Source organism: Rosa rugosa, chromosome 6, assembly GCF_958449725.1.
Source record: "Rosa rugosa chromosome 6, drRosRugo1.1, whole genome shotgun sequence".
Lineage (NCBI taxonomy): Eukaryota > Viridiplantae > Streptophyta > Magnoliopsida > Rosales > Rosaceae > Rosa > Rosa rugosa.
Genome location: NC_084825.1, coordinates 42785309 through 42806049, shown reverse-complemented (window position 1 = coordinate 42806049; position 20741 = coordinate 42785309). Strand labels below are relative to the sequence as shown.

Genomic DNA, 20741 nt, shown 5'->3' with positions numbered 1-20741 from the left:
GTGCTCGAGATTGTTCTTACGCTTTACTCATCCGTCCGCGAGTGGAAACACTACTTCATATCCAACTTGCATGAACAACGGACACCAAACCAACCCGTCTATAGTAGTTTCATGTTCGAGCTGCTTGTTTATTCTATAAACCGACAATTTCTGGTGTCCATCTTCTTGGTTTCTAAACCAAACTTCGCAGTTATACATCAATTAGTCATGATATGAACAAAACTGATATCTCTTTGTACGATTCTAGTTAAGTGTGTCTATCAAGTAAGTTGATCATTCTTTATTGACATTAACCTAACTAGAGTATTTGTGTCAAATTCGCAGTTTTCGTGTCAAAATTATGGCATCCCAAGTTCCCAACCCACTAATTATGTTGCGTGTCCAAAATTGCAAGCCTAAAATGCTATTTCTGGAAATGTATGCAATCACGTACAGTAATCTCAGACACCCCCCCCCCCCCCCCCCCCCCCAAATATTGAAGAGCCTTCAGAGTTGGTCAAACATAACTGAGTCTTCTAACCAATGGCCTATGCATACGGAAAATTCAATGCAATAGAAATTATATAAGGGTATTGAATGATCACAGGGAGTTGTGCTGCATGAAGCAAAATGCAGTACTCGAGGCCAGATTGATAGAGAGTGGTGTGATGGACGACGACGATGATGGTTTTGACAAAAATATTGGTCACAGTTTTGATCCAGAGTAATGAATCTATTTTGTACTATAAAAGAATAAACCAATGTTACGTTGATGATTTTTTGTTTTCTCTTTTTTTATTTTAGGTTTACAAACGAAATGCTGCTAATTCATTATGTGATGATGTAACCTAGACAACCAGAAGGATAAATTGAAGAATGAAGCACAATGAATTGTTAAAAAAAAAAAAAAAAAAAAAAACTAATTTTGACTGGATGGGGAAAAAAAATGACTATAAACACTTGGATACCAGAACATGGAGCACCTCTCTTTACATCTTTTTCTCTTTTCTATTTTGGTAGAATCTTTACATCATTTTTGGTTCCTTGCTGGGGAGCAAATGGGTATCTACCTGATGAACTTATATGAGATTTTTTGGCTCTTTTCTTTTTTGGCCTGATTTTCTGGGTGAAAATCATGGTTTTACCTGGACTGATTTGGATGCATCCAAATGGTTAATTCTACATGTTCCAAGGAGGACTTCTGGAAGTTCCTCTTCTGTGTTGGCCTGCAAAAGTTTTCTTAGTTAGATTGATATCCACAACTGTTTCATGAAGTAAATTGACACTATATTAGCAAGCAATCCACTCGAACACTTTCAAACTACTTTTCTTATGCTCATAATCAACATATCTTCTGTGTACCTATAACTCATGACATTTAAATTGTTACCTGTATCAGAAATGCCATTTCAATGACCAAATTGTTTAGGTATCCAAGAACAAGATTGACAACCCCCCTTGCTATAGTTGAAGACCCAACGTCGATCATAAGCTAACATTAGAAATTCACAGGTTAGAACCGTAGTAAGCAGTTGAAACTCTCACTTAACATGATAAAGGATTTAGTAACTTACCTCCAAATAGTTCTTCCCACGGAAATATTTTACCTCAAGTGCTTGACTTACTAAGCAGGCTTTCTTTCCAACACTCTGCTTGACTATCCATGAGCCCTGAGAAAACAACTCGAGCAATGTCAAGTACAAAACACATAAGTACTTAATCTACATATAAGTATATCAAAATGGCTTGCTACTAACCTTAGAAATGTAAGGTATTAGCTTGAACCTCGAATTCCTATAGGCGTCATCTCCATTGACAAAGCTATGTAGTAAAGGGTTTTCCTCCAAAGGAGTGTTCAACATGTAATAAAATGCCAAGGTATATATGGTTGTGCCGGGGATCTGATTCATGGACATGTATGTACTAAGAAATCTGCATCTTGATGATTCTGAATTTCTGATGATACTGATGATATTACTCGATTGATGTAATTTGAATGAGACTTACTTGTATGTTAACAACAAAGAAGAATTCTGGCCCACCTAGTTCTGCATATTTCTGCATGCATCCAATAGCTTGTTATTACGTTTTTTTATCACTCAAAATATGTAGTAGATTCAGATTTTCAAAATGATCATTTCTACAAATTGAAAGTACTATGTGAAATGATAGATCAAACCTGAACGATCCCACCAAAACGGCTGCTAAGATCATCTATTCGCTCGTCACATCTTAGCCAATCTACCCCAACCAGTTGCATCAAGGTGTCTTTTGCCTTGATCTGGTAAAAAGATGCTCGTTTGAGAAATGAGAAATAATAAACATCAAATTTTCACTCCCTAAAAAATAGGAAATGCTATATAAACCCGTGATTTTTAATTCAACTATACACTTCCTATGCAAGTCAAATTTACAACACATGTTTGAGCACTTTTGAGGAATCTACTTGTACTTCAGTCTCTTGATCAATAGTAGCAACAGCTGAAAACAAAATACCTTCTCATGATCTCGTAAATAATTTGGCCCACGTATTAAAAACGAAGAAGGATCAGCTGCTCCCCAGCTACAAGGTAAAGCACAATTTGGGTCCTTTTGAAGAGTTGATCCATATGCACATGACATGTTATCTTCCTTAGCCACCTCTTGTAAGTCCAAATAACCCTTCTTCTGAACTGTAGCATAAAGAGATTGATGAGAATATAACTGAAATATACAGGTACACATCCCATCCCTGAAGTGCAATTTACGGGGACATCAGAAACTGACCTCTAAGTTCATGAAATTTCTTCACAAATCGGCTGCTGTTAGACATTCTGGGCTGGTGTGTGTTCTGCACATCCAAAGTGTTTGAGAAGATTGTAAAAAATTAAGAATGATTCGCGAGTTTCACAACTTCTTTGAGTACATATATAACATGAATATGCATATATGCCATTGGAACTTCAATAAGGTCCACACAAATGAAGTCCATCTATCTCATCTACATGAGAGCGCATAAAACATGATAGAAGAAGCAATTGAAGCAAAGACTCAGACTCAACATTAGGTTAAACTATATGGTATATAAAGATATCAGTCTTGGTGATCAGTGAAGTACCGTGGGATGCTGCTCCATGATAAACTCTGAAGACCACTCATTCTCAAACTGGTCATAATCTGTTGGTTCAGGAACATCAAAGAATTCGTCTGCAGAATCATGCATTCCCTTTAAACTAGCACGTCCTGGTTTTTCCACCTCATCTTCCATGGGATTAACCTCTTCTTTCTTTTTGACTTCTAAAGGGCTGTGAAATTCTGTCTTGGTAATCTCCTTTTCACTATGAGCTAATCCAATATCTCTTGAAAACTCTCCGGATCTGAATGCAGTGGAATAATTTCCAGCTTTCGTTCCGTACAGCTCTCTTAGTGCTGAAATAAAGGATAATGAAGGTTCTGTGAACAAAAAATTTGGACATAGAATGGGAACAAAGATTTCAATTCTAAGCAAGCAATGAAGCGGTACCAGCAATTCTCTCAAGCATCCTGATGGTAATGGATCTTGCAGATGATGGACGGAGATATAACTTCCAGAATTTCCAATCAATAGCAAGCATGTGTCTAACAAGTGATTGTTTCCCATGGTTCACGGGAGTTATAACATATCCTCCACCTGCATATGTGAGAACACAAGGAGAAAGAGGACATATTCACATCCAAATTCAAAGCAACATGGACAAAGTCAGAAAGAAGAAAAATGAATTACTATGCATAACCATATTTATTCAGTAGTAGAAAATAGTTGGCGCGAAGTAATATAGATAATTCTCATGTATTTTCCATATATCATGTCCTATGAGAAAGTCAATCAATAATCTCCAGCTCAAAGCGTACATTACTTTTAAGGCAAGCACGCACGTATCCTCTTTTTGGTGGACACTTCTTGTGAGACACAGAGTGGTATAGGATAACTGTGACAAAACCAGGTTAAGAAAGTTAGGGGCAAGCTGATTCTGGCTCTAGCTTTGTATTATGTGTAATATTTACCGGAGGAATTTCATACCATATGTGCCATCTTCCTCTCTTCTCCAATAGCGACGCAGCAGTAGATCTCTTCGTTTCATCCCCCTGAAAATCACTGTGTGTCAACGACAGCATATCTATATAAAAAATTTATATCTTAATGAGGTTCCAAATCTAACCAAGGTAGCCAATCACTGTATAACTGCTGGTGAACAATATCAGTATGGCCATCTAGGTTCTCAACCACAGTACCCCGGTAAAAACAGAAGTCCCATCTGCAAGACACTTGGTAATTCAACCTCTGGAGTTGGAACAATCCATTATCAGGAAAAGAGGTCATGATAATATATTCAAAGAAAGAAATTACAATAAGGACTTGGTTGTTTTTGCTACTAGTTTTAAAAACTTTTGAAAAAAAAAGAAAAAAGAAAAGTACAACAACTGCAAGTTAAGCTGCATATAGGAAAACCAAATCAGCTTCTAGTATATAAGGAGATTTTCAAGTGAATTAAGCACTTGCATGTCTTGACTCATAAATGTTGTAGCACAGGAAGTAACTCGCTGCCATGGTTATTGTTAAGAAAGTTTCTCGTTACCTGATTGTAGTACTTACATTGATAAGAAACTGCAGTTATTAGTTAAAAGGCAAGACTATTCTACCAATAAATAAACCAATACAATGAGGCCTTCATTATAAAGCTCTACTTTTCTAAAATAGATTAATAACATGTCACCAATCTTACTCTGATCTCGATGGACCAAGAGATAAAAGAGTCCCGAAGATGGCCTCTGAAGTTCCATCAAGCACTCCTACTGCCATTATTGCCGGATGGTCATCCCAATGCTGATATTAGAAACATCATTAAGCTTAAAAGAGAAGAGAAGAAACAATAAAAATCAAGAATTAGCTTGCCAAAAGAGCACCTCACCCTTCCACGGGAATCCCCATCTTTTGCTTCTTTAAAGAGCCGTAATCCTGCGTAAGAAATGAGCTTTCAACACATACACATTCCTTGCTCGAAATGCATATAAGCACTAAATGTCTTACCATTCTGACAACCAAATATTTTCCAGGGTGAAGGAGCAATAACGTCATTTGTCATTACTTCAGTGTGAATCAATGGGCAAAAGGTCCAGTCAACAGAACTTCTCAAGGCGCTTCTGGAACCACCCAGTCTGTCAATAAAACAGAAAAAATGTAGATAAACAGCGCAAATGCTGCAGATTTGGAATAGATATATGACAGTCTAACTTAAATAAGTTCAGCTGAATGCTTCAGATCTAAGAGACGAGCATGCTAATTTTACTCACTAATCACTACTACCTGCCACATCAGTTTTATCAGAAAATGATGATTTGTTTCTTAGTTTATCAGAAATTTGGTTTTCACAAGATATGTGATATACAAAACTGCATAGAATTCAATCACTATAGACAAGGTTTTACCTCAGGTTTACACAATTATATGAATAAGAATGGGAGCACTGAATGGGGAGAGAAAATAAAAGACAAGCAATTGTGGTTCCGTTGTCATATCTGCGAGTTTTAATTATAGCTTTTATGATTAAGATCCAAAAGCCTGAAAAGATATGTAACAATACAGGCATGTGCGATGATGACTTTTGTGCAAGCATATGTGTTCAAGCTCTTGACCATCCACCGGGATTATTCAATTTGTGAAACTAATTAGGAATTGTAATCTTCAGATAAGTCAAAGAATTGTGTGCAGTCATCCTCCTGAGTCCTGATACAAAGAGAGGGGAAACCAAAATGAAATATGTCGGTCTGGAACTGATATTTACCTTAAGGGTGACCACCTCTTCCCGGAAGAACAAGCCACAAAATCCTTTGCTGGATTAGGCAATTCCTGAAAATATATAAAACATTAGGTACTTATCATAAACAAAAACTACTTTCTTGAAGCCTAGTTGTGATTTAAAGCTTGAAACCTTTAATGCAGCATCCTGCAATGAACGAATCCATTTTGCTGCTTCTTCTGGGCTACTTGCTCCCAACTATAAAAGTTCAATTCTGGTTATACACCAATATACTGTAAAACAGAACTAATGACATATGGCTTTGAATGCAACCCACCTTGAGCTGATCATTGGCATTGGAAGAGTTATAAAGCGTAAAGGAAAAGAACACCTGTATGTTGCAAAAATCATCATGAATAGAACTGCTCAAAACGGTATCTCTCTGATGTTCAACAAACATTGATCCATAGATTTTGAAAAAAAACATAGGTGTGTTGAAGCCTTACTTTTCTATGAACACTAGCCTTTCCATTATCCGTGACCCGAATGCAGCTGTCTATTATGGCACTCCTAACCGGTTCCTGACCAAAGAACAGCTTTCATTGAGCAAATTTTCTACCTTATTTTAGTAATATCATCACAATCATTTCAAAAATTCCAACATCAAGGAATGCAGAGAGGAACCTAGACAAAGTTGATTATACAAACAAATGCAAAGTTAATTATAAAGACTTATGCATCAAAGCCAGCACAGTCAGCATAGTTGTACGCCAAACACAAAAGTAAATATGAATACAAACCCATTACTCCTTTAACAACAAAGCCTACAAAAATCCCAATTCCAGATCCAAAATCAAAACTTGAACAAGCCACATTGATTTCTTACACATGCTACGCATTCTAGAGATTGCAAAATCACAATGAGACTAAAAGGGTATCCAAATATACCTGGTATTCAGAAGTGGGTATGGATTTGAAGCTCCTGAGGAAATTCCCCTGAAGAATAAAGTACATTTTGCGAGAGTATTGCATGCCAAGCCGGTTCATCCTCATCAGATAAAGCCAACCCTCCATTTTACCATCATTTTGTGAGGCACCCATTTCCAGAAAAGTTACAGAATACCCAAGTTTCTAATCTTTCCAGGCCCAAAAGTCAGAGTCTTCTTTATCAAAATCACAGTTTGTGATTGAGTTTCTTGTTTCAAAAGTTTAAGCCTTTTGTTACCATAATGATGAAGAACCCAACCTGCATGCTACTTGGGGCAGGAAAGATGATCCTCTGATCCCTTTGGAGGGAATCAGAGAATCAAATCACAGGAGTTTTCAGTTTCTGGGTTTGAGAGAATCAAAGAAGATGATGAATCCTCTCTCTTGTTCTCTCTTTTTTCTCTCTCTCTCTCTCTCTGTCTCTGTGTTCCTCCTCCTCCCGGTTTTAAATTAACTGACTCTGGTGTATTTATACCTGTCTGGGTTTGAGGGTGGAATTATCATATTGCCCCCTTTATTTTCCCCAAGCTTGATTGATGATCAATCACAATCATATATAGAGTTTATAATATTCATAGTTGTAGAGAGTTGTAATGGATGTTTCTCATAATTAGAGGTTTACTATATATGTAACATTTGATTCTCAAAGATAAATATTAAATAGTACCATCCCCTTTAAAGAAATCAGTGGGTATTTGAGAAAACTAGAGGGCAAGAAGGTAAAATGAGGAAAATTTGATCACTATCTTTGATAATGAAGGTTCTAAGTAGATGTGTCACCCACTTTGTTAGGCTTTAACTTCTAATAATTAAGGTTAACATGTGGAATTTTGAAGAACATAAGAATGTGAACTTTGGTGGTTGTTGGTTGGGGATACAAACATAACTACCATAGCATATGGCTCAAAGAGAAAAGAGGATGCTTGTGTTGTTTGCTTAAAATAGGAATGGGCAGTTTAGGCAAACATATCCAACTGGATGGTGTCCCATGAATGGATTCCTAGTCCTTCCATGGATTGCCAAAATCCATGCTGTGCTTCTCTGGTTCCTTCTTCTTGTTCTTTTACCAAGTCAAACTGCATTGACAAAATCTGGCTTTGTATCAATTTTAAATGCAAAGAAAAGGAAAAACATCCTCTCTCTATGTCTTTTTATGAACTTCGAAGTCTAGCCACAAGAGTATTAGAGTAGATAGAACAATCATATCATCATTTCATTTCTATAATAATGCTCAATCTCATCTATAATCAATATCCAACTTGATGCATTTATGCGTTTTTCGATTTTTTTTTTTTTATGGGAGACTTTTGTCTATATAGGTGTGACCTGTTTCATTTTAATTTCTTATAGAATACTTTAAGCGACTTCTTTCTCCTTGGCTCACTGGCAAAAATCTGACCCCTTAATTTTTTTTTTTTTGGAAAATCTTTACAATTATATACTTGTTAGCAGAAGTATGTTATTTTTTTTTTTAATCTTTACAAATATTTCGTTGGCGAAAATTATGTACCTTTCTAATTTTTTTTTATGGAGGATTTTAACAATTGTATATACGTCGGCAAAGTGTGTCTTAATTTTATCAACCCCAATAATGCATTTATGGGAGGATTTCACTCCACATGATGAACCCTTTGACAAGAAACTTATAATTGCAGATTAGCTTTAAGCATGGAATTAATCATAATTCATAAGTCATATGAGTCTATCCTAAGCCTGTCTGATGCTATGATAACTAATTTCCTTTTCTTGTCCTCAATTTCATCCTTTTGCCCCCCAATTTTGAGTTTTAACATCATCGATGTCATAGTCTTTTGTTGATCTTTGTTGACTACCTATCCATAGTGCAAGTCTAAAACTCAATGTCAGATCCTAAAATGAAATACTTTTCTATTCCTATACAAAGATATTTCATTGCCATCCTCATCCCCATGAGTCCTATCAAAAACCAAAGCCTATCTAATTTGCATATGCAAGCTGTTTTCCCTTTTCTAGTGCCAGATCTTATACAATTTTAATACCTTGACAATGACCGAGGCTCTTATATAGGTTATTTGCCATGCTCTCATCATCACAAGTTATGGGTTTCATTATGGCAATGCTTCCTCATAAAAACATTTAGTAGTTTTAAGATGGGGTTGGTTGGTTGGCTGGTGAAGACTTGGAATATAGGAGCAACACAAATTGATGTTTCTTCATGGGCAGAGGTTGCAATTCAACATTGGCTTCAATAATTTGGGATTTATCTATCTGGGTTGTTGACTTGGTGGTGGGATTTAAGATTCAAACAAGGTTCTACAGAAAGCTTTTGACTATTTGGCGTATCTGTATCCTGGATATGTTATACATTCACAGAACCAAAACATTCATTAAAAGCTTGTCGCATTTCATTTTCAAGTGTCAACCTTGTAGTAAATCAACACCACCCACCCCTACTGTTACAGTTTGGATATGCTTGTTTTGATTTGGATGATACTATAATAGAAGCCAACTCTTTCCTCAGCTTGATGCACGCTGCAAAAAGGAGTGTTGTTATATAACACAGCATTCAGCAATGCAAGTTCTGTGCACTGTCTTTGTACAAGTAAATTGTGTTTCGGTATTGGGTACTAATGAAAGAATGAGAACTCTTTGTTGATTGAGGCTTGCTTCTCTCAAGGGAGAATTGCGGTAAGTTTCTCTTCTGCAATCTGGAACAAGAAATGCTCTAGATATAATAACTGCAGCTTTGCAGTTCTATTCATCCACTTCTAGGCCACATCAAAACGAGCTTTCAAGTCCTCTGTCATATTATGTAGATACATTTATAACATCATAGTTTCACTATCAAAACACATCAGTATCCTTCTGTTTCTAAAACTAAGACAACAATATAGTGTGTGGGGTTTAGGTTCAGTTTCATAAAGCAAGCGGGGCAATGCACAACAAAATTTTCTCATAGTAAGCTACATCATATATCTGATTGACTGAAATAAGTAAAATCCAAAATGACTGGCACTCAAGAGTCCTGGTTGCACTGCTCCACTTGGTCATCTAAGCTACAAAGCAAAACAGAATCATAAGATTTTATTTTATTTTTTTGAGAGTAGAGTAATTCCAAGCTTGCTTACAGATACTTGAAAGTTGACACCATACCTTTGATAATTCAGGAGATACTATATCACTTGCTGATAGAAAAATCTACGTGTAGGTAAGCTACACTAGCCATGAAAAGGAAGAAGAATACAGATATCAACATCAGCGGTTCTGCCAGCATGAAAACTGGGTTGAAGCTGTAGTAGACCTGCCAAATAAGTAAGCAGAAAGAGGGCTCAGTCACCATAAAGGGAGATGTAGATGCATGCCTGGTATAGAGAGATGCATACAAATATTAAGCGTACAATTCCTTCACTATACAGGACTCTAAGATGGTTCAATACTTGGTCAACAAACCCTAATCTTATTGGATGTACATTTCTCTTAAAATATATACCAGGAATGCACAACATAAAGGGAGATGTAGATGCATGCCTGGTATAGAGAGATGCATACAAATATTAAGCGTACAATTCCTTCACTATACAGGACTCTAAGATGGTTCAATACTTGGTCAACAAACCCTAATCTTATTGGATGTACATTTCTCTTAGAATATATACCAGGAATGCACTACTAAAATATATGCCAACCTCTGTGGCATGTGTCTATTGTGAGGTTATCAGGAGAGCATTACTGATCCCAAAAATACTCCATGCTGGTAACAAATTAACAAACTGAAGCCCATTATAGTTTCAATTAATTTAAAGGAAGAACTGCACAAGCTGATGCAGCAAAGAGCAACAGTTGGTGAGAGTATGATTAAGGTGGGTTTGGGAGTGTTGAGAGATTAAGAAAGCAGAATGATTTTAGAAGAAACAGAGGTTTTTCTAGCTGTAGAAGGGAGAAATGGAATGAGGGAGGTTAGGAGAGAGAACAGAGAATAGGGTAGGAGAAGAGAAACCAGGGCACCAAGCCTTCAATAAAATTCAATTTTAATTCATTCCAATCTGATTTGGGTTTACAATAGGTACCCATATTTATAGGCTTAAAAACATAACCCTTACTCCTAGAACACCAGAAGACTCTACTAAAGACACATTAATAATAAGACCCTTGAATACTTAAAGACTTTAATAGAAATAAAGACTCGAGACCCTTGAGTACAGACTCTTAAAGACTTTAATAGACTCTTAAAAGCACTAGGCTCATATTTATTCTTCATAAAACTGAAAATTTATCTGGCAAGACCCTTAAACTACCATGGAGACTTTCCTTTGGACCAAAAAAGGCTAGGCTTAGTCTTAGGCTTCCAAAGAGGATATTTCTTTTCTAACCAAGTTGTGGCTGCTGCATTACAAGCTCATCTCCAACTCTCCAAGTGGTCAGATCAACATCAATTATAACGACATGATTTGCTTAGCTGTCTATGCAAAGTCAACAGTCCTAAATTTATAGACTAGAGAAGCTCATTGCCTTCAATGTTTTAAAGTAGAGAAAATATAAGTACTCAAACAATGTTTGTGATACCTGGAAAGGAGAATTATGCTCCGGAACTACATTTTTCTTCTCAAGAACGACCACTGTCCTCCCAACGATATCAAGGTATGAGTATTTGGTCTGCAAAAGGAATGAAATGAAATATAACCAAGCATCAATACCACTATAGAAGAATATTATATCTGCACAGTCTTGTTATTTGCTTTTATGGCAATTAATCAGCAGCATCAAGGAGAACTAAATTGCTCAGCATAATCATATAGTCTGGCAGAATGAAAAAAATGTTACAATTGGGATACCTCTAGATGTTGCTCAACTGTAAAAGGAACCACAGCAGATGGATCTTTCGATCCCTCTGGTAGCACAACCTGAAATATAACGGTTCCAGAATCAATAAACTAATTCTCCTATGTCTGGGGGGGCAAAATGAGCTGAAGAAATTCAAAGATAGTTGTATGAAAGCAAAGACATGGTACTACACGCACTTTGAGGGTTAACTTGTCTACCACCGTCTCAGCAAGAGGACAACCAAAGGTGAAATTGAGGTATCGCCTGCCATCAGGTGACTCAAAAAGGAAGTCTTGCAATGGTAGTCCATACCCGATTAAAAAAGTAGCTTTCCAACCTCCAAATAAAGGATACCTTGGTTCAATTTCAAGATCTGACTGGAAAAAGGGAAGTAGTGAAAGAGACATGATTATTATATACAAAATCAGCATCTATTTGCAAAGGCAGAGATATTATTCTACATAGTTTTCCCAGTTGCCACAATCCTGATATCATGCTTCCAATTCAACTATAAGGAGAGATTCCACAAGGATGGCACTGAAGAGCTAAAAGATATGTAAACGGAAAACATCTTGATATAAATGTTCTATTGTCAAGAGAGAATTTACCCTTCGATAATCTGTACGCAAATGTGATGACGAGATGTTCCCAATTTGATCTCGGTAGAAGACTGAATGGACCCTAGGAGGTAGTCTTGCTAGGAGATGTTTGAATGAAGAGACACCACTAGACCGACCTTGATAATCAACCCTGTCAAAACAAAGCTTCGAAAGATTAGTACTAAGAACTAAGCAACATACAAATTCTATATGGGATTTAACAGAAAAGTTTTTCTTAGGCATAACATACAATTTATTCTTTTCCATTCTTTTATATTGCAAGAATAAAATTAGTAGAGGTTGTCTTTTCCATTGTTACAATCAATTAGAGATGATAAGACCAGCAGGAGAACCTACCTCGAAAAAACACCTTTGTGTCGAGCACCAGCATGTGCTAGAGTGTAATGTTCCGTGATCTGAAGACTTCCCCAGTGAGATATTTCCACCTCACGTACAAGTTCCTCAACAACAGCAAATGGACTGTTATTCTCAAAATGAACAAGAACTGGAGAATATGAGTATGCAGGGCGATCCTTGTACGGTCCATACTTCAGTTCAGTACCAGCACGTGTAGTGGGTTCTACTCTAGTAAATGACTCCACCTTAGTACTAGGAGTTCTTATAAAAGTAGTCTGTTGCTTAATATAATAAGGAGACAATATTATTGCACTATCCCGGTAATAGACCAACTGTGACTCCGATTGGCTTATTTCTGCTGGGAAAGGCTCCAGAGAATGTGTCAATATATAAAGCACTTCTAGTGTTGCAGTTTCACCAGCACTCAATGGGTTGAGCAACAATATTTTAAAGTACTTAGTCCCATTTGGTGCATCAGGTAGTTCAGTAGGATTCACTTCAAGAGGCACATAACTTTTCTTTTTCTTCTTTCCAATGGTAACAGCTGCTTTGAGTGATGCTATGTGATCAACCTGTGTAGGTGGGAAAGCAAGAAGCACTTCTGAAACAGGAGAAGTGCCAGTATTTTCCACCTGAAAGACAGCCAAAATAAGTTCCAATGCACATCCCAGTGGAATAGAAAGACAAACTATTTCTACAACAACTAATGCTATATGACCACAAAGTATTCCCATAATAGTTCCATGCCGGTCAAGGTTACAAGTATATCACCCGAGGTGCATTGCACACCCGAATTTTCAGGATGGCATGCCAATTTGGAAACATAATGACACTCAAGACTGTAACGTTCAAGTTTCTGATATTCAAAAATAAACTGAAACTCAACTACCCACATTATGATCAATATCGGCCCTTATGCAAGGCTAATTTTTGAAAAAGAATGACCCTTCTTAAGACTACAGTGTCAAATCCAATACATTGCAGATTGAAAATCCAACCTAAACCCAGTTATGTGGCAAATGAGTAATGAAAACATCTACAAAATCGTAAACCATGGTAAAGAATAGAGATGTGGACTTGATTCCTGACGCATCAAAATTTTCAATTATTCACAAATTAGGTTCAACTTTCTAATACACTGAAGACTGAACCTAAGCTCAACGACCAGTATAGTAGAATGACATGACTGTACCAAAATGAACAATGCCAAAAGACCACAGATAACTCTTGTCTAGTGCCAATACATCAAGACTATAACTTCCAACGCTGTGATATCCAAAATTAACTGAAATTCAATCATCCACATTAACCCTGATTCCGGCCCAAAATGCAATGTTAATTTGTCAACAAAATGGCCTTTACGGCTTAAAATCAAAGCCTCTGAAAATCAAACCTAAGCTCAATCATCTACATTCACCCCGCAAATGAAAAATGAACCATGTACACAAAATCGTAAACCATGTTAAAGATGCAGACTTTATTCCTAACCCATCAAAATTTCTCAATTTCCACAAATTGGGTTCAATTTTCTCCACAACGAGTTTAATGGATGCAACCAAACAACCAATCAAACACAAAGAATTTACCTTTAACGTCAAGAAAACCTTGATGATATGAGAGGTCACGTCAATCTGCAGCCAAAAATTAACAAACAAAGATTACACACAATCCCAATGGGAATGAGAAATTTGAATCGGGAATGAGGAACGGGAAAAAGCTTACTCTGCGCTCGGCGTTGGCGATCTGGAGGTCCTGAAGCGAAGAGGAGCAAGCAAGAAGTGAGAGACTGGAGAAGATCGTCAAGGCTAGGAGTAATCGAGCTAAGCTTGGCAGAGCTTCCATGGCGAAAGGGAGAGCTTGACCTCTGCGACGACTGAGCTGTGTGTGTGTCTGTGTTTTGGTGAAGGCTCACTCCCTCTTATTCAAAGTTCTGACCTTTGGGGATCATTCGGGTTTGGGCCTTTTGGGTTTGTAGGGGCTTTTGTTTATGGGATTGATGTGTTTTTTTTTAACTGTGTGAGAGTTCAAATGTGGACTCTTCCAATTTGCTTGTTACACATTCTCACCGATCGTTTCTTCTGACTTTCCTTCACTGTTTTGAAGTGTTTGTGGTTTAGCTGGGAAAACTTGGTCGGTAGTTACATGACACGTTTACTTACATGAAATACAACTTATGAGAGTATGGAAGATGGCTTTCGATATAAGATTTCTTTTGCGCTTACTAACATAAGTGAATTGATATACAAGTGAACCCAATATCAAAAAGTTATTAAAAACTACTAAATTTTTGCCCAGTACCATAGTCTCCCCTTCATAAGTGGGAGGTTGTGAGTTCGACTCACGAAAGACTAGTTGTAGCATTTGAGTTGTTTATCTGATAAAAAAAAAAAAAACTAAATTTTTCATTTTTTTTAATAGAAATTGATATCATTAGAATCAGTAGCTAGACCAGAATCTACATACACTCAAATAAGAAATTCGGCAAGAAAATCTGGGTAGAACCTATCTAAGAAAATACAAAACTATTAAGTTTTATGTACCGTGTGTTACCTCCACAACCTCTTGTCTATCTTTGAATGGTAGCGGAGGGGTATGTAATGACCATTCTGGCTTGAGTAATGCAATCATTGATGGATTGATTCAAAAAAAAAAAAAAAAAAGGGACACTCAAACATGAGATTATTTCAATAAAAAAGAGTGTTGATAAGGTCTGCCATGTTTCGATAAAATGTAGAAAAATTAATCTTGTAATTTCCATAACTTTTAGGGGAATGATAAATAATAAATGTTGGAGAAAAAAGTCATGGAGATTACATATATGATTATCCAACAAGATTAGATTTTTTTTGGATACCTTTTTCATTTTTCTACTTTTACTACTAAGCTCAAAATCAAGGTCACATCGACAATTTGAGTAATACCATGTGACAGGTAGTAATAAAGTAAAACGACATTGGAGAGGCTTACCCAAAAAGAAAAGATAGTTGCGCTCTGAATAAATGGTGTTATTAACATTTTCCAATGTGTGTAAAATGGATTAGGATTATGGTAGCTCAAGATCGAGTCGAAGATGTTGTCTTAGTCCTATGATAACAAAACTCCTTTGACAAATGACAAGTGACGCTTTGAGTAAGAGGATTCATAAATTAGGAATGAGTTTGTGTCATGGCCTTCAAAATGTACTTGGCCACTAAGATTACAGAGTCTCCATTGTAAAGAATAAGCTTTATGTAAAGCTAGACTTGTCTCGAAATTCTTTATTAAGATAAAGGGTGATAAAGATGTGAGTCTCTAGCTAGCTTTGAATAATGGGATTCAATTAGGTAAAGACCTGTTTACAACACTAGATTTGGGTCCAACCAGAATATTGTTCTAGCAATGATATATAAACATATATAGTGTGCCTCTATATGCATATCTAGGAAGAGCTCTACAACATAATTATTGGAGAGGGACTTCATGTCTCCATCCACATCAAATTCATAACAAGATTTTCTTTTTCCTTGATAGCAACACATTCCAATCCTTTGAGGCATGGGAAAAGTCCCTCACAAATTTAGTAATCAAGAAACACATCACAATCACAATTTAATGTTAGAAACTTCGTCACCCTAAGTACAAAGGCAAAGAGACTAGTCACGTTGTATGCCGTCCCCTAAAGTACACACAACAAACTGACAAAGAGAATTTCAAGCACCATATAACGTTATTAAATTGAGTTCATAAAGTCGGCTATATAGTACTGACTGATCTCTCTGTTCGTCAAACGTTGGAAGTTACGAAAAAGTAAATATATGAGAAAAATATAAAGTTTCTAGAGGAATCACCAAACAAAGAGGCTGTTTGCGTAACAGCAGGAACTGAATTAGATCTTCTTCTCCTTTGGACTCGGGACCACAGAGAGAGAGAGAGAGAGAGAGAGAGAGAGAGAGAGAGAGCCCATTTCTCAGTCACTGCCTTTCTCATCTTTATCACAATTTTCTGGCTATCTATTTAGTCAGTTTCTTTCTCGTACATTTCATCATACGTTTCAAGCTGAAATGATATTGGATGACAGAGACTGAGTGAGCGAGAGAGTTAGAAATGGCGTGCCTGAAGCTGGGATCGAAATCCGAGGTCTTTCATCTTGATGGCCAAACTTGGTGAGTAATTTTGCTTACAATGATTTATGCTTGCAATGATTTACATTGTGATTTTGGAATGTTGGGTTTATCATGTAATTGGGAAGAGAGTAAAAGGGTTTGTTTTGAATGTTCACTTTTGGATTGTGGTTTCTTGGTTTAGTTTGTTTAGGAGATTACTCAATTGGGTCTTAGTCTTTACCTATGGATCATCTGGAAAGCCTTATTTCTTTACTTAATTTCTTATAAGAAGTTGCAGTGTGAATGATTAACTGATATGATCTGGGCACATAGTAGAATATCAATGATGCAATGTGGATAAGATCATAAGAGACGTGTGTTTATGATTTAGTTCATAGAGAGACATTTTGAACTGCCATTCATTTGATGATTTTTTGTATTCTTGTTGGTGTTTAGTATGCAATACATAGTTTATGAACTGAAGAGCTACGTAGAGTTCCACATTGCAACTTATATCCATGGAACAAGAAAGTGTCTGTGTTGTCAGTTCTTTATGTACTCATATTTTGGTGTATAGTATCTTCCCACAAACTTTCAAATCAAGGAACATCGGAAACTGTTCATCTTAAGAGGATAGTCACTCATAATGTACTTTCAACTGATTCTTTGATCTGGTTTGGATTGGACTTTAGTTAAACTGTTAAAGGGTTTTGTGGCATGATTGCTTTCGAGGTAATCAATTGTGCGCCCTGTGCTGTAAAAGATTGCTCACATCCTGTTGCGACTTCTGCCGCCTCATGAAGTGATATGTTTCATGAAAATCTGTACACCCAAGTTGTCCTCTTTTTTACTTTTGGGACCCTTAATGACCTTCCTTTGGTTTTCCGAGTAAAATGTGTAGCCCTTTGGATACAAATGAACTTCAGGTATTCATCGAGCTACATGGTGAGATGGACTATCCTCGAATCATAAAATTAACTACCATGCAGAGAAAGAGATCTCTCAAAATTTAACGAAAGTGAGAACAGATAAGAAAATCTGTATTCTGCTGATTTGCTACAAGACTGATGTGAAAACATAAAAGCTATCTTGCTAGACAACTTTGATTGTTGTAAATTTAACGATGTCAATGTTTGCACATTCCTTGTCGTACACTTACATTTAATATACCAAGTGTCTTAAGAAAGAAATTTTGGTTTGTATCGTGGAACAATTGATATTCTCTTTGGCAGGCTTTGCTCAACTGGACTTTCAAGTGATGTCATTGTTGAAGTTGAGGAGACGTCCTTCCATCTCCACAAGGTGAACTTTACTTTGTCAAGCTTAAAATTGTGTTGTTATTTTGTTTCTCACAATGAACTCGACACAAATATGTGGACAGTATGATCTGAGAAGCAGTAAGGCACACAATGTTTGGTGAAGTGTGAAGTAAATAGCTCACTACTCTACTGTGTAGAGAGGCAAACAAACAGAGTGCTTGTCATCTGCTTCGCAACTAATATATTATGCCTGACCATTTATTTAGTTGTATTTTTGTCGCTGCTCAATGATTTGTTATAACTCTCACTCTCTCTCATCTGATTTATATATTTATTTACCCTTTTCTTTTTTCACATCTTTTCTATATATCTACCAGTTTCCATTGCTATCAAGAAGTGGATTATTAGAAGACATTATTGCAGAATTTCCTAGTGAGGATGAGTACAAATGTAGTTTGCAACTGCACGACATTCCTGGTGGAGCCAAAGCCTTCTTGCTTGTTGCCAAATTCTGTTATGGTGTAAGATTTGAACTCAATGCCCTGAATGTAGTTATTGTGAGGTGTGCAGCTGAGTATCTTCGCATGAATGAAGACTATGGAGAAGGAAATCTCATCAGGCAAGCAGAAGATTTTCTAAATGATATACTTGGCAATTGGACTGACTCAATTAAAGTACTTGAAACCTGTGAAGAAGTCTTGCCTCATGCAGAAGAGCTTCATATTGTTTCAAGATGCATCAATTCATTGGCAATGACAGCTAGTGCTGATCCGAGTTTATTCAGTTGGCCTATGTCGGGTAAAGGTGCAGTGAAGAGCCCAGAAGGCGTGGCATTCTGGAATGGAATAAGCACTACTGCCAAACCACATCCAGTTAATGAAGATTGGTGGTTTGAGGAAGTCTCCTTCCTGAAATTGCCTTTTTATAAAAGGCTGATTCGGGCTGTTGAATCAGGTGGTATGAATCTAGAGAAGGTTGCTGGTTCAATTATGCACTATGCAAAGAAGCATCTTTCCTTGTTGGGCAGGCAATCTAGTTTCCTAAATGGAAACCGTGCTGCCCCAGCATCAACTGTTTCTGCCCCATCTGATGTAGATCAAAGGAATCTTCTTGAGGAGATAGTGGAATTACTACCTGATCAGAAGGGCGTTACATCAACCAACTTCCTGCTTAGGCTTCTGCGGACATCTATGATTTTGCATGCTAGCCCATCATGTCGAGAGAATTTGGAAAAGCGAGTTGGGGCCCAGTTGGAACAAGCAGCTCTTGAAGATCTCCTGATACCAAACATGGGTTACACAGTGGAGACCCTCTATGATATTGATTGTGTTCAGCGGATTCTCGATCACTTCATGCTAATGGATCGCGATTCAATTGATTATTCTTCTAACTGTATAGTTGATGAAGGCCAGTTGAGTGATGGGTCTCATGCGCTGACTCGAATGACGATGGTGGCTCATCTTGTGGATGGCTATCTTGCTGAGGTGGCACCTGATGTTAACTTGAAGTTACAGAAGTTTCAGTCACTAGCTGCTCTTATCCCTGAATATGCAAGACCATTAGACGATGGACTTTACCGTTCTATCGACATATACCTCAAGGTAAATATTTCCCTACTAATCTTTCCTTTTTTTATGATCATGATTATGGAATATCTGGTTAAAGGACTTGCTTCTGCAACTTGGAAGCATTTCCTATAATATAGTAGTGCCTCAGAGTCCTACAAGGTAACACAGTTGAAATGATCTATATTCCAGAATATGGATGAGAATCACCCTATAGTATTTGATAGTTCTTTCTCTTGCTTGTTTTTTGAATTTTTCTAACCTACTAATATTTAGGATTGTCAAAAGCTATATCCACTTGCACAGTTTTATGCAAGTCTTAGAGAAGCGGCAATAAAAATATCACTGTAGTTACTAATTGATATACATTAGTCAAAACACTTGGAAAAAGAAACCATCTGGTCAGAAAGCTACAGAAAGCTTGAAACTTTCCTAAATAATCAAGAGTTCTCAATAAGATAATTGCATTATAGATATTGCGGCCATTAGAATTTGTCATATTTCTTCATCACTTAAAACATCGAGTTCTGATTTAAAGTTTCAATGCTTGCATTGTCGATCAAGTTCAGGCCCATCCCTGGCTAACAGACTCTGAGAAGGAGCAAATCTGCAGGCTCATGAACTGCCAGAAGCTCTCATTGGAAGCCAGCACACATGCAGCCCAGAATGAGAGGTTACCACTCCGTGTCATTGTCCAAGTTCTATTCTTTGAACAGCTTCGGTTACGGACTTCAGTTGCCGGTTGGTTCTTTGTATCTGACAACCTTGAGAACTCACAGAATCTGAGTGGAAATCTTGCGCTTGTTAGAAATGAAGCACCTGCTCAAGCTGGCACCAGACGACTGGATCGTGTTGTAGCAGTTGAGGACATGAAAGAGCGGGTTTCTGAGCTTGAGAAGGAATGCTTGAGCATGAAACAAGAGATTGAGAAGCTGGTGAAGACAAAAGGGAGTTGGAATTCCTTCTTGAAAAAGTTTGGTTTGAGGCTCAAGTCAAAGCCTGATGCTAAGAAACCATCAAAGCCTAGCTGCAATGGTTCAGAAGAATTACCAACATCAATAGGGCCACTTATGAATGGAAAAGAAAATTACGAAAATAAAGAATTAAGAGATTAGAAACCTTCCCAGCTCTTGTTCATTTCCATTTTTCTTACCCTCTTTGGTTTCCTTTGAGAACCTAGTTAACGCTGCTGTAGGCTGTCTTGTGAAGTTGTGATTATATCATAAATGGTTATTTTATCACCTCTCTCGTAAGTCGTAACGAATTCCTTACGAGTTGCACCGGTCTTTATCATCCAGATTGTATCTGTTGCACAGGTCACCCCGGGAACTTCATCTTTCAATTGAATTATGACTAG

General features: G+C 37.1%; 3 protein-coding genes across 4 annotated transcripts; 1 reads left to right on the top strand and 2 right to left on the bottom strand.

Moving 5' to 3' along the window:
* Positions 1-909: 909 nt before the first annotated feature.
* On the bottom strand, positions 910-7179 carry LOC133715896 (protein ENHANCED DISEASE RESISTANCE 2-like). Its single transcript, XM_062142586.1, has 21 exons — positions 6684-7179; positions 6242-6316; positions 6073-6126; positions 5928-5993; positions 5781-5845; positions 5027-5154; positions 4908-4954; positions 4722-4822; positions 4158-4253; positions 4019-4083; positions 3855-3926; positions 3482-3628; positions 3077-3387; positions 2746-2809; positions 2476-2651; positions 2159-2260; positions 1987-2037; positions 1737-1880; positions 1554-1649; positions 1370-1471; positions 910-1205 (listed from the first exon to the last, which is right to left on the bottom strand). Exons 1-21 carry the CDS (start codon positions 6834-6836, stop codon positions 1113-1115), a joined length of 2208 nt encoding a protein of 735 aa, XP_061998570.1. The 5' UTR covers positions 6837-7179; the 3' UTR covers positions 910-1112.
* A 2308-nt stretch (positions 7180-9487) lies between these two features.
* LOC133717316 (dolichyl-diphosphooligosaccharide--protein glycosyltransferase subunit 1B) lies at positions 9488-14412 on the bottom strand. Of its 2 annotated transcripts, none has more exons than XM_062144002.1 (9): positions 14201-14412; positions 14065-14109; positions 12479-13110; positions 12131-12272; positions 11720-11899; positions 11534-11602; positions 11265-11354; positions 9855-10002; positions 9488-9757 (listed from the first exon to the last, which is right to left on the bottom strand). In XM_062144002.1, the coding sequence occupies exons 1-8, from the start codon at positions 14318-14320 to the stop codon at positions 9880-9882; spliced, it is 1401 nt and encodes a 466-aa protein (XP_061999986.1). In that variant the 5' UTR covers positions 14321-14412; the 3' UTR covers positions 9488-9757; positions 9855-9879. The 2 variants fall into 2 exon arrangements, with proteins under 2 accessions (XP_061999986.1, XP_061999987.1); XM_062144003.1 differs by having other exon boundaries at positions 9488-9752.
* A 1847-nt stretch (positions 14413-16259) lies between these two features.
* LOC133713646 (BTB/POZ domain-containing protein At5g03250-like) lies at positions 16260-20508 on the top strand. Its single transcript, XM_062139681.1, has 4 exons — positions 16260-16620; positions 17793-17862; positions 18197-19420; positions 19954-20508. Exons 1-4 carry the CDS (start codon positions 16562-16564, stop codon positions 20497-20499), a joined length of 1899 nt encoding a protein of 632 aa, XP_061995665.1. The 5' UTR covers positions 16260-16561; the 3' UTR covers positions 20500-20508.
* The last annotated feature ends 233 nt before the right edge of the window (positions 20509-20741 follow it).